Source organism: Telmatherina bonti (genome assembly GCF_933228915.1).
Source record: "Telmatherina bonti genome assembly, chromosome: 22".
NCBI classification, from domain to species: Eukaryota; Metazoa; Chordata; class Actinopteri; order Atheriniformes; family Telmatherinidae; genus Telmatherina; species Telmatherina bonti.
This window is the reverse complement of record NC_136631.1, coordinates 16,477,186-16,491,533: the sequence shown is the minus strand read 5'-3', so window position 1 is coordinate 16,491,533 and position 14,348 is coordinate 16,477,186. Positions and strand designations below refer to the sequence as shown.

At 43.2% G+C, this 14,348-nt stretch overlaps 1 protein-coding gene across 1 annotated transcript in view; it reads right to left on the bottom strand.

Annotated features, from left to right (window-relative positions):
* The window catches only part of kif26ab (kinesin family member 26Ab), a gene marked incomplete at its 5' end in the record, with an annotated part of 69,954 nt that overhangs the window by 13,766 nt on the left and 41,840 nt on the right, over nucleotides 1-14,348 (bottom strand). Inside the window, one exon of the mRNA XM_079262737.1 lies at nucleotides 2,353-2,536. Coding sequence (XP_079118863.1) covers nucleotides 2,353-2,536 — 184 coding nt within the window. The remainder of the gene's footprint in view (nucleotides 1-2,352; nucleotides 2,537-14,348) is intronic.

Here is a 14,348-nt window from a genome sequence, read left to right as displayed (position 1 = left end):
TAGTTGGAAATTTAACATTTCAACCATAGAAAAGAGTGTAATTATAATATAGGAGTAATTTACAAGACTTTAAAATGTCAACACTTTTTTTTCTAAAACAACAAAAGTTACATAGTTTTTAGTGGTCAGCAATAACATTTTTTTCAAATTTATGCTGATCTCAATTAAATATCTGGGATGTAGTGTGATCTTTGATGATTGGTTTGGAGAAGTCACTGTGGTTCTATGTTTTCATGGACTAGCATTCAGGTACATTTAGTATGTCCAATGAATTGATCAAATGTGGTCATTTGCTCAATAAAAAGTTAACATGCTCTGCACCAAAGTGCAGTTTATCAAACAATCGTGAAAAGGATGACTGCTTATAGATAGAGGTGTTTATTCAGCTCTGCTCTGACAAGACAAGTCATGTCCGGTGATATTGCCGTGGTTACTGGAGTGTAGTCAGCCTGCGAGTTGTTTACAATTGTGCCTTTTACAAACGGCACCACAAACATTCAACAATATCCTGCTTTTACACACAGATACACTGTGTACGGCATATATGTGTGTGCATTTCAGGCAATGCTAACACATACATTTACAATCAACTTCTTTTAAAATTCTAAAATTTTACATTTTGACAGTTACATATATACCATTTGTCTTTTTTTTCCATGAGCACTTAAATATATCTGACTGACAAGGGATAAAAACAGCTCTTGGGATATGTCTTTTGAGGTCCTGTCATCTCCTAGTGTACAGTGTTACACTTTGCATTACACCAGCTGGACAGTTTCTATGTGCAGTTTCTGTGCTGCAGTGCATGTGACAGGGAACTCAAACCTTAGCCATTTGGAATTGTCCTGAATAAGTACCTGTGCTACCTCTCAGGCACTGAAATAAAACCCTTAAAATACAACCATCAGTTTTCTGTATTTGACATAGGACAGTTTTGTTTAGCCTGGGGACTCTCCACCATCCTCATGCCTACACAAAAGGTCCATTCATCCTCTGACATGTGTATAAATATTGCTACAGATCTAGGCTGCAGCACTGTGAGACAATGCAACTTTCTTTCAATGAGCGAATCTACGTTGAATTCTGCAGGCCAAGTGCAAACTCTCTTTGTACTCCATAGGGGGCTCTTACTATGACTGACATGTGCACATGTTGAGTAAATTGCATCTGCTATGACATTTAAACTGGGCTTCTGCATATGACTGCTGAGCGTCTGTCTGCCAGACAGAAGCAACAGGAAGAGTTTATTTATGTTGGCAGAGATCAGATATTGTAGTCAAGAGTGGTTTCACACGTTGGACTCCATGCTAATGGTCTGTGTTTCCATGTCCCACGATCCCTCTGAAAATCCATTAGTGTGACCTGGAATCCACTCAGCTGTCTATACCTGAAACAAATGTCTCCAGGTCAGAAGTGGAAGTGACCTATATACGTCTGATGGAAACAACGTACTCACTTAAATCTTGGGTTTTATTGATATAAAAGGCAGGCAAAGACAAAACCATGAAAGCTGCTGAAAATGTGACGTATAGAGGGAGTCTGCATCCTTTTTTTTAAATGGGGATAAAGGAACACTGTTTGCTTTACGATAAGACTAACTGTCAGTCTGAACCGATAGGCTTGTAACAATATCGTAAAACATCACAGACTCTCTGTAGCCTCTTTAACAGCACTAATGTACAATAGCTGTCAGGTGTGGGCTTGAAGAGGCTTGTTAATAACACAGTTTTATTATGAACTACACATGTCAATGGGAGATTTACAATATGTGGCCAAATTTCAACTGCCTGGATACCTGGCAACTGAAGCGAGCATTTCCTATCCAGGTGGGATCTAATCTTGTTCGGGGACTTTTCTTTTTCATAAATACAGGACGCCAGCTCAGACAAAACAATACTCAATAAACCACAAAGGAAGAGCCGTGTGTTTGTACAGCTTTATTTAATGACTGTCCTATAGCTGCCAGTCTGACTTTCATCACTGCACATTGCACCCAGAGTGGATTAGAAATCCTGCTGTTAATGGGACCACAGATTTGTGAATTACAGCTTTTACTGTCTTTCAGTGTTCACAGAGAGGAATGCTGCTCTCACAAACTAAGTGAATTCATGACATTCCAGCAGGCTTATCTGGCTGCATCTGCCTGGACTGGACCAGACGGCAAGCAGCCTCTGGACCAGTCTGTCGCCACTGTGCATTTCACCCTTTCAAACAGGGGTCTGTATGTTCATGCATGAGGTTAATGGAGGCAGGGAATTACTGCTTATATGAGCGGGCTTTGTGTTTTTGGAATGCACCATCTGCATATTCTGCATTTTGCTTATATGTTGCTGTGTGTGGGTATACCCTCACCTTTCCCATCCCTGGGTTCTCTTTCACTTTGGACACAGCTCGTAGCAGGCATGGAGGGGCAGGGGGAGGCGAGACCTGCAGGATGCCACTGAAGTTGGTGGGGTAGATGGAGGGCTCCTGTGGGTGAATCAGCGAGGGCGGGTGTTTCTTCCTCTTGGAAGAGAGATTCAGTTTCTGAGCTGCCCTGAAAAGTTAAATAACACACTCAAGGTTAAGCTATATTAAAGAAGCCAACATACATTAAAGTTCTAACTTAAGCAAATTGTTTTAGGAAGGATTTAAGCTAAGAGCTTACACTATACCCTAACACCATGACATAAAGTTTGTCACAAAAATACATTTCTACCAACACCCGACTCCCACCAAGAAGAACCATGCTGCAGTACTTTAACTACAAACGATGGTTGAAACACCACAGCGCCACAAGGAAGATAATTACTACTCAAGACATTTGCCTGCCATAAACCAAATGCAGGATGTCAACACAGTGGGACAGTAAATATGTCCAGTTAATATCCACTTATCCTGATCAAACACAAAAAAAATTGTCACGAACATGACAGGTGAGGACAGTTGGAACGATACCATCTGGTATGCACAAGTCGTCTCTAAAAGGAAGGGAAAGTACTAATTACACAGCATGTTTACCTATAATTTAGGTTAAACCTGGAGCCTTTTTCTGTGTATTAGTAAGTCTGATCATGGAATACAAGATGGCCAGCATTTAAGGGTGCATTCAAATCAGGATAGTCCATGAGACTCGGTCCGATTCGGGACTCAGCTCAGTTGTAGGGGGGTGTATCTATGCGGACCAAGATTGCTTTCACGTTCCACTTTGGTTAAATGAGCGAAACCATTAAAATAATATATACTCATTCACATCAAAGGCGCACTAGTATTTAGAAAGGACAAGACCCATATGAAGAAGAAAACTCTGTTTCTTCCCTTTGTGAGCTAAACATGAAGCACAAACTTACCACTGTTTTGATTTTTTTTTTATTTTGTCTTATCCAAGTATACTGCAGAAAAACTCTGCAACAATGGCCGCAGTATGAACAACAAACGAGGGAGAATCACTATGTATTTACCCACAATACAAAACTATGCCAATTGCATGAAGTGACTTTTTTGTAGTTTGCTTCCTCTATTTGATTCGCTTGAAACCGACCGAGACCTGCGTTGCGTTTCTTTGAACCGAATCGGAAATTGTTTGGCGCATTCACATTTCCCCAAATGAAGCGGACTTTCTGAACAAACAGATTAGGATTCGAATCAAAAAGACAAGCCTGGAAAACTGTGTTAATAATACAAATACCAAAGCCACTGCTACAATTGAAACCAACTTTTTGATAGCTTCTCATCTAAAGCTATCATCCTGGTCTCTTCTCTCTTCTAGTCAGCTCTAAGCAGAAGCAACTGAGTCAGTCACAAGCATTCTCCTTTTGCCAACTCAATGGAGAGCACCAATATCTTTGCTTAGCCTGCAGGGAATGCAGTCACTTAAAGTAGTTCCAGGTATGGCATCGCCCTGGATCAGCTAACACACTTCAGCAAGCAATTCAAGGTCAATGACAAATGTAATACCCCAAGGAAATTCAAATGCACTCAAATGGTTTTCACTCAAGCAGTCCGATTTCAGAAAAATACAGGGAGGACAAAGAAGTGGTTGCACAGGTGGAGGAATGAGTGGCTCAGAGATGTGAAGAAGGCTGGAGTGAAAAAATGAGAAACCTGCAGAGCAAAAGATTTTAGAGGAGGTAAAGGGACATTGTGAAAAAGAGAGAAATGAAACAGAACAGATCCATGTGCCTCCAAGTGAGCAGGGCTTTCCAAAGAAGCCAGTCTCAGTTCATTAGCCCTGTTCTGGGCTCTTCTGGACAGGACTGCCAAAAACATAAGCACTCGCCCCTTCCCCTCTCCCTGGAGTGACAACCTAACCCCTGCCTCAACTACCTCCCTCTCCACTGTACACCCCCTGCAGCGACAGCCCAAGAGCACAATCATGGAGCACGCTGTTGGCTGATGGAATAATTATTATATCCAAGAAGGCTAGAGGAGAAGGCTCTCCCCAGGGACCTGCCTATGTGTGAGAGCGTGCAAGATTGATCGTGTTACTGGAAAAAATGAGATGGAATAGATGGATGTGAGACATATAGAGGGAAAAGGGAATCTACAACAGAGCCACGTGGTTGTCTGAGCTTACATACATGCGTGTATCCTGGGCTGGTGAAGCGCATATGCGCATTTATTAGAGCCATCCCCAGCACATTCATTCAAGACAAATTTACCTTGTCTTCTCACGTCTGTGTCTCACTCCCTCTGTCTCACCTCATTCTGTCTCTTTGCTTTCAACACAAACATAATTCAACGGTTACGAGTCACCCTAAGACACTAAACAAGGAATCAGGCGCTAAACTGATTTGTACCTGTCGTGTCCAGTGGGGAGTGTCCACACCACAAAGCTGGGCTTCTAACCTTCACATTTAATTCATGCAGCACAATGACAATCATAGCACGTGTGTTCTTAAATAAATTTAAAAAAGGAAGCTTAATTTCTCAGAAGCAGATATTAACAGGGAAACTAATTGTTTGTCTCTTTCACTCTATCTCTCCCTGCTTCTGCCTTTCCCCCCCCCCCCCCCCCCACTTCTCTCTGTGCCTCACCCAACTCTATGACCATTTACTGCAAACAGGCAGGGAGAAGTGATTTTTGTTGCCCCACAACAGCTTCTCCACCTGTTTGCGCTCCATGCTGATAAAGACGCTTCCTTACATGACTCTTTCCAATTGCTCAAAGCTAAACCTGCATGTCTGGTAAAGCAGAGTCTACTTTCATCAAAGTTTGAGTGAAATATTTACATACTCTAAGTGCTCTGTGAAGCTTAGCTTTGTTCCAACATGCATCAGTAAAACATGCTGCAGTGATGTACTTACAGCTCTTTCCAATCCATCATCTAGTTTACGCTCATAGTCAGAAAACAGACAAATGGTGGAGTTCAACTTTGTGGTCCGTGTCTGTGTTGTCACTGTTCTCCATTATTTGCACATTTGATAGAATTGAGACACCGGCACAGTCACTGAGAACAGAACAAGCAGGGGGTTGCTCACTATTCGGGGCACAGGGGTCCTTTTTTCTCTGATCGCAATCATTGAGGTTCCACTTGATTTCACTGAGGTTTGTAAGAAGCTGGGGGGGCGGAGGGAAGACAGAGAGCAGGAGGCGTGGGCGTCATAGTGACTAAATGGAACAAGCACCAAGTAAGGCAGGGAGGAGGTGGGCAGGCAGGATGGGTGCCCTGCAGGAACAGCAGGATAGGTGCACAGTAAGTGCGCGTGAATAATCCGGAGAGTTTCTTAAGAGAAAACAAGGAGCTGGAAGCCAGGATGAGAAGAAACCCCCTCTCCTAGAGCATCTCTAACTCTTTCCATATGTCTTCGCCAGAAAAAGTTCAGTTCAGAAGCATGACAACAGCCTGCTGTCTAACTCAGTTTTCCACTCCTCTTGCGTCCAATTCTCCCTTCATGCAACATGCTGCACAATTTTCTGCCATGCAGTTAATCCACTGTGTTGCATGTGCTGTGAGTGGCTGTAGTTCCTGATGGTCTTTCCCAGAGTCTCCGCTGCTCCCCAGCAGAAGGAATGGGAGGGATTTGATACTCCAGGCTGGGTTGGAAGATTTTCTCGGGTGGCTGAGAATGAGGAGAATTCCTACTCCCGTTCCGCCTCTTGGTCCTTCTCCTGCTATCAGAGAAATTCTGGCAGCTGTCCTGCCGTGTCTCTCTTTCCCTCCCTCTCTCTCACACACACACATGTAGAGACACACACGCATACATTTCCTCCTCCCTCTGCCTCTCCTTTTTCTTCCCTCAGCCCAGCCCCTTTTCCCTCCGACTGCCAGACAAGGTGTCAGCGCTCGATTGCTGGCTGCTTGCGGCGCAATTTGCCAGTACCCTTTTTTCTTTCTATACCCACACGTGCGCACACACCACCAAAGTCTCATACAACCCCCTTGCACAAACGTGCACACACACGTATGCACCCCACAACACGTCACATGAATAGTTAATGCATACAGGAGCCCTCTCTTCTTTTAGGGTCCCACACTTCAAACAGATTTGGTTAGTATGCCTACAGTGCATGAATGCATGAGCTGAAGTGTGCATGTGTGTTTCTGTATTTGGGTGCACACTTCTGTACATTGGCATATTTTTGTCATTGTTGAAGGATGTAACTAGCCAGAAGAATGAGTGTTATTCATCAAAAAGCAGACAAAGATAAGAGAGGATCTGCTTAAGTGTAGAAAGATGAATTGCTTGAATGAGTGATGTTTGGACTCAACTGGGAAAGTCAATTGGGAAAAAGAGGGGAGAATGAGAGGGAAAAGACAGACAATAAACAGATGACATCTTGGAAAGGCAGATTTATGCTGACCAGTGAGAGGGATTGCAGTCAGTCAATGGTCAAGGGTAAAAAAAAGGGGAATGAAAGCATGTGAGTGGGTGAGCGCCGGGTTTAGAGTACCCTGTATTCCCTGGGCTGCCAATTTACCAGTAAGCCCTCTCAGCCCCCGACCAGCCAGTCTTGTTTGAAAGGCTTCTGCGTTGGCTGTAGAGTGCCTACTACAACACATCGGCAAACAGAGTGGGTGTGAGACTTGCCAGATGAAAGTACATTCAGCACAAAGCGTTCTCTGCTTCTCTCCTTCTGACACAGTGCCCCTTATATGAACTCTGCTGGATCAAATATGAAGGCAAAAAAAAACAGAAAAATAAAACCAGCATGGTCTACAAATTTAAAGAGCACTGTTTAGTAATGAAGCACTTTGATATATCACATAACCTTTACTGTCTTCTTTGCCACAGCACGCTTACCTCTGCTTTTCTGCAGCATGTCCAAATTTATTCGCCTGAGGTGGTCTTATTTTAAAGTGCAAGGTTTGCTACATGCTTCCCCAGGACCACATCTCTTTGACTGGCAGCAGAAGAAAACACTAATGTCGACATTGGTCACTCTGACAGTGCAACCAGTAATTAGACTCATTCCTACTGCTGATACCCTAACTTGCTTTCATGTGTTATACATCAAAATGACGTTAAAAGAAGGAGCAGTCACAGTTGGAACTGTCCTGATAGCCTTCCAGCTCCATCACTGTCTCCTTATGAACAGACCTTAGAGGCAGATAATTATCCCCCACATACATATATATATATATATATATATATATATATATATATATATATATATATATATATATATGTATGTATGTGTGTGTGTGTGAGCCAAAGCATGAGCCAAAGCAAGACAGATTAATATCACGCACCTTAAAAAAAAAAGTCTCCTGGTATCTTTGTTCAAGAAAGGACAGCTAAATTTTGCCCTCGCCTGTTGGGGGAATGACACAGACAGCGGTGAGGAGGTCAATGACAGCACAACCAACAGACCGCAGGAAATGTGTTGCCTGCTGCTTTACTTTAGCTTTACTTTGGCCTCTTGTCAATAATCACTCCATTTTTTTTTTTTTCATACAAGCTTTGTGAAATTGGCCAAAGAAATTCCTCGGCCCCAGAGAATCATTAACTGGCACGCCCATCAGCTTGTTTGTCTCCGTTCACCAGGCCAGCTTTAGAGCTCTTTACGGAGGCTTTTTCTGTGGCTAATTACCACGCTGGCTGCATTTACTATTCTTGACATTTCCTTTCTGTGATTCTCCCCTTTTATTCTCTCTCCATAGACAAGATAAGGCTGCTCTGGCCATTCATGCAGGGATCAGATCATTGCTTCTGATACCACACTGTTTTCTCCCCCCCCCGCCCCCCACCTCTCGCAGCCAGCAAATCTCCCATTGCTCCTGATTAGCAGTCCTGCGTAGGTCCCCATGAATGGAGATACACCAGTGATAATGACTACAGCACAACCATTCTCTCTCACTCTCGAGATACTGGCAATTTATCCTGGACTCAGCAGCAAAGACCTTTGTGAGATTTCTTTTGTTCGGATGAGCATGAAGGTGGTTTTGTTGTGAGCAAAACCCAAAACGCCAAATCAGCAGCTGGTCCTGATTGACTATGCTGGCTGCCTGTTGGCCAATCAGGTGTGGTACTATGTTTTTTGAGGGGGAAAGATAATCATTAGGAAACCTCCCCAGAGCTAAATTCAGTGCATGCTGTCTTATTGATGGGCTGCCCTTGACACGATCAAACAGCTCTTTGCCCCAGAGGTGTGGGGAGGCAACATAAATCTGCCAACTGCAGGAGAAACACAGACTTCAGTCAAAACAAGTGAACCAGACAAATGTTTAGACTCCACACTGCAGACAGACAACCCTGCATTGTTTGCTCTTCACTGTATTTGGATGGGATTAAAGTGAATGTGCATCTTTGCTCTCCCCTCACTGTCAGTGGTACCAGATCTCCCCACGCCTGACCCAACCATCACTAAGCTTTAGTGGTGATTAAGCGGCCATGACATCAGCCTGTGAGTGCACACACAGTCGTGTGGATTCACGGGCAAGAAAGAATGATGTCATACTCAACCATGTAGCCCTGGCAGTATGAAACCCCATCTGGACAAGATTTACAAGAAAGGCCAGGGTGCCAGTCATTTGATACAAAAAGTGAATACAAAAAGAAAAGCTTCCAAACCAAAAATGCTTCCTCACGCTTTGACATGCTGTCCAAGTTCCCAGAAGTGCAACTATTCATGTATACTATTCTGATAACTTTTGTGGGAGTGATAACAGAGGAGCATACAACAGACATTTAGTCCAGTAATGAGAATGAGCCCATCTTCATTTTAAAGAGTCCCTACTCAGGGGGACCCTGGTGTAAACATTAATTTAGTCTTTCTCACTTCTGCTACCTTATCCTAAAACAGTCAAAACAACCTGTTTCCGAAAACTGAGATTAAACTTAGAAGGTTGCTCCAAGTTTAAATGAACCAAAAAGGGACTATTTTACCTAAAAGAAGCTGCCCAAAAAGCTGCGACCTGGAGTCAAAGGAATAAACGTTCCTCTCTGTTCACAACAGTTATGTTATGGTTCATATAAAGATTAGCATCAACCAAAACCAAGATCTTTCCAGACGTTTGGAAAAATGTGTTACTTCTCTCTTTTGGCGGGCCCAGATGTATTAAATTGGAAGAGCGAAATAACGGGCTTATCTGGTTGAGTCTTATCAATCCAAAGCTCTGAAGCTTTCAACCAACTGTGAGACTGCTTCCTCCTGCATGGCTGTTTTAATGGGAGTCTGAAGGCTCCCCTCTCTCCTGTGTCAGTTTACACAGCAGCCGTTTGCAGGAAGTGACCAAACACCCCCAGGCTAGGATTTATAGACTTTCTATAAATCCTCAAATAAGATAAATTAATCTCAACAAAACTAGACAGCAATGAATGTGACATCCAGTTAGCTGAGTAATATCCTGCATGACACTTTCCAAACAGATTGGACTGAGGCCTTCAAAAAAAAAAAAAAAAAAGCCTTTTGTTCCAACAAGGTGTTCAACAAGCCTTTTGTTCCTGCATACTGTCTGACCTTGGACACAAAGAATCAAATGGTGCATTATTTGTGTGCTGACTGCTGACAGCCCAAGGCTGCATACACATCTTCACTGCACCAGTCCCCAACCAATTAGGTAAGGCCAAATGCATTCATGTAGCATCTGTGAATACAATGTGCACATAATCTGTCATGTAAGAAAAGATTCCTTCCAAAGACCGGCACCGCTTTGTGCATGTCATACCTGAATGATGATGCAGATTCAAAGAAATCTGTTGTCATAAAAAGACAAAAATGGAGCTTTTTGGAAATAAAATCCTAAATTCTCCCCGCAGGCCGAAAACCTGTTCTGTCACGGTCTCCTCTGAACTCTTTTCAAACATTTGTGGACTGAGGTGGAAAACACGGGATTAGGGCATCCTCTGGAGAATAACTTCAATAACAGGGAACTGTTTGAAATGTAGGGAAAATAAAGAATTGTGAGTGGTAAACAAGGAAGAAAGCACTGCAGAGGTAAGGGTGGTATTAAGAATTAAACTGATAGGAGCAGACATGAAGGGAATCAAACAGAAAGAGACAGTGTGAGAAGACATGGTAGGGTGTGCAGCCAAGTCCTCTCTTCGATCAGTGGGCCTGGCTCCATGCCAGTGAAGCGCTGTCCATGAGGAGGTAAATCATTTTCTGCCTGAGAAAGAAACAGGGAGAAATGATTGCTGGGGCTCTGCCACAGCCAGCTTGGAATTGCTTTATTCCCAAAGATGGGAATCCCCAGTCGGCCAAGAATAAATGGAACAGTTGGCGAGAAAAAGTAAAAAAAATCTCATCAGTATTCAAGAAAGTCTGGTTTAGTGCAACAGTACATCAATGTAAACAGAAATATAAGCTCCGACTTGTAGCAACATGGACGTAAAACCAAATTCTTTGTAGTTGATATCTAATTTGATATAAAAACAGATATTCTTTGATTTTAGACATCATATCAGACTCTCACTTCCAAAGATGGATATCTGTGTTCATGCCGGTAAGGTTGAATAAGCTCCACTTATCTTTGTTTTTATTGGCTGCCCACAAAGCATTGCATCTCCATGCAACTTACACCCATCATCCCAATCACAGCCCCTCTTATTCAATCCATTCCCACCATAAAACTGTGTTCCCAAGCTTTGGGCTTAAGGAAGGCTTAAGACAAGCACAGGAAGGACATCTGCAGGTATAATTCTCTTTGCAGTTTACTTTATTGTTCCTTCAAGCATTCGGGATCACATCTTGCTAATGCGGCCTTTACTAGCTTGAACACTAGGCCATGGAGAGGTGAACAGAGCATTGGGCTTTGGCTCTGCAGGACTATTTGTCAGTCAATGAGATAAGCGGGCCAATTTAGGTCCCCTGGAGGAAAGAATTGAAGATACCTGCAATAAGAGTCAAAAGGTCATCACAGGAAAATCTGTAGCAATTGACTCTAACTTGTCTTCCAGAAAACTGCAGTGCTGGGGAAATGCTCAGCTGTTATGCCAGAACTGTTTCAGGCAGCAAAAGTAAAACTCTTGGTAATAAATTTACTTTTCAGCTGATGGGTGACAGATGATAATGAAGACGTGCTTTTTTTTCCCCCACCTCCACAGACTGCAGTCTCCCCCTCCTCTGGCTTTGCTGACAAAGATTAACAGCAGCTTTCATCTCTCGCACTGCATTTTCACTTCACTCCTCAGACACTGCTCCAGGTACTCTGCCGTAAATTCCTCTGCGAGGCTGAAGAGAAGCTGGAATAACTTCACGTCCTCAACACACACGCTGAACTCCGATTCACCTACTATCCCACCCACGTCTTCCTTTGGAAATCTCGGGCGCTGCACTCAGGGCACGCAAAGCTCACTTGGCAAGAAAGTCATCACAGACTGAGTGACATCTCCTATCTCAGTTCACCACACAGTGAGGAAAGGACATTTCATGCAAACAATTCAAACAAGCACGATCATTGGCACAAAACAATCCCTCAATCAAAGATATCCACCTAACTCTATGCTTAACACAACTTTAGACCATGACGAGTGTGAGACAGACAGACAGAGGGGAAGAAGTCAGCATACTTCTGCTCCACTTCTCTGCTTCATTAATCACTTGCTGCCAGGCTAAGACACCTTGCGATTATTTATTTGCACTTCTTCACATAGAGGCTATAACAACAAACAGGCCCGCAGGCTGCTACGAACATTTGGGGGTGATTAATCAGTGTGCTGTCGGTAGAGACAGAACACAGGGGGAGGGGATTTCTAACACATGTTTCTTAATCTTTCATCTATATTCTAGTCAACAGGCAACCCAATAATAACTAAGGGGGGTCCAAGTCGGGTGAAATAAGCTGGACTGTCAGGAAGATGGCCAGGATAGTGGATCCAAGAGTAGAGGATGAAATGATAGATAAAAGACAGAACTAAGTATTTGGGTCAAGCAGGTCAATAAACACATCATGGAATCCCAATGTTGGAGCATGGGAAATGTGTTTACTGCCTACTTATTTAAATTAAGCAGTTTACTCTATCACACACTGGTAAAGTTGAACACAAATGCACGCAGCTACGCACACTGGACTACATTGGGCGTATGGGGATAAAGGGATTTTGCAAGCACACACTGCAGCTGGCTCTTATGTGTTGGGTCATGAACTGATTACAGACTGTAATCTTCCCCGTTCAAGGCGGCATGCTTAGAGAAAGCAGCGACAGAAACAAGAGGAGATAAACCCTCATTGCAGCTTTTAATTTGATGTGGAGGTTTTGCACATGTCCAAACAAAACCTGGACATGAAGAGGTGGGGCGCAATGTCCCACAGAGTAACTCCTAGTCTTTATAATTCTTCAGTAAGACGTATATCATGGTGTAAATCCGACACATAACATGCAGCAGAGGCACAATATTTCCCCAGTGTATGTAGTTCATTATGTATTAATTGCATCAGTTCACAATAAGGCCAAATGTTAATTTAGTACATTTGCTCATAATAGTCTCTTTATAGTACATAGTGAATTTTGCTGGCTTCATGAGTGTCATCAGTTCTTCTTTTTAAATCCCCATAATTGCATCTTGAACCATTTAAACCCTTCGGCCTTCATAACAGTAGCTTGGTATTAAAATGAAAAAGTGATCTCCATGAAATTATTCCGTTTCCTGGATGATGAGACCGAAGCCAAACTACCTGTCCTGAAAATGGCCAATCCTCAGTGGTGATCTGAGTCTGCATTTATGAAAGGCTGAGACCGAACAATTGACATGCAGCAAGATGAGGGATTGCACATGTGTGTTTGTTTCAAAAATAAATATATAACTAAATAAAAATAAAGCTCTTGCGTTTGGGGAAATCAACTTGCAACCGTTGATTAGACATCTATTAGTTATTCGTAGTGAATGGAAGGCCATGGCGGGGCTTAGCATTGAGGAGCAGTGAAGCCTGAAAAGCCCCACCAGGAGTCATCTTTGTTTCTCTGAATTGTAATGCATAAAGACAGCTCATGGGAGCTTATGAGGCTCTTTTCTACAGCTACGCACACACAGGTCATAAAATTCCCTGCCACCAGCTACTGCAATTGACTCCTTCTTATCCCACTATGTCTCACCCACTACGTGGAAGTGAATGCAGTTCTAATGACAAACATAATAGACTCCATTTGTATGACACCTTTCACTGAGGGGCACTAAAGAGGTTTAGATGGTATCCCTGAGCCTACACAGACGTGACACATAATATCCATTCAACAGGCTAGTGGGAAAGAGAAATTTCATAGTCGAGCATGACCACAAAACACTAATGTGCTGATCATGGAGCCCAGTGGGCAGCCGTCAGGGATGTTATCTATTTAAAGCGAGGAATGCTCATCATGGGTCGGAAAGGGATTGATGTTGAGGGCAAGACCTTTCCTGCCCACATGCAACTAATTGTGCAGAATTTATTCTTTTTTATTATTATTTTTACCACCACAATGGACAAAACCAACCCAGAGTTAAAAAAAAAAAAAAAAACAAGTGTAAAAGATAAAAATGTATGCACCACATTTTACTGATTTCCCTGTGTGTGATATGAATCTGTCACGAATAGATGGCAGTGCTTTCCCTGCTCCCCACAGGGCTTAGCAGACGGTGAACCAGGATGAGTGCTCGGGCTTGAGTCAGCACTTCAGCTCATTGTTTGTAACACCCTCCCTCTCTGTTGCTCCCCTGCAGGCTCTGTGAATGGGCCAGACAGACTTCCTGACTCAGGGATTTATTTGGGGGAAGCAGGGGAAAAGGTATCAGGTTATTCCTCTTAGAGGCTGCGACAAACCCTCTGCATCTCTTCTCTCCCCCCCCCCTTTTTCTCTGGAGCTGTTTACCTCTCTTAATGACAGTGCTTCTGCACTGTCTGTCATAACAGAGCCCATCATCCTGTTGCTGCAGGGGGCTCAGCATTGTTGCACCATGTTATAATATGCCAGAGAAGACACAGTGCCGAAGAACAGTTTGAGTGACT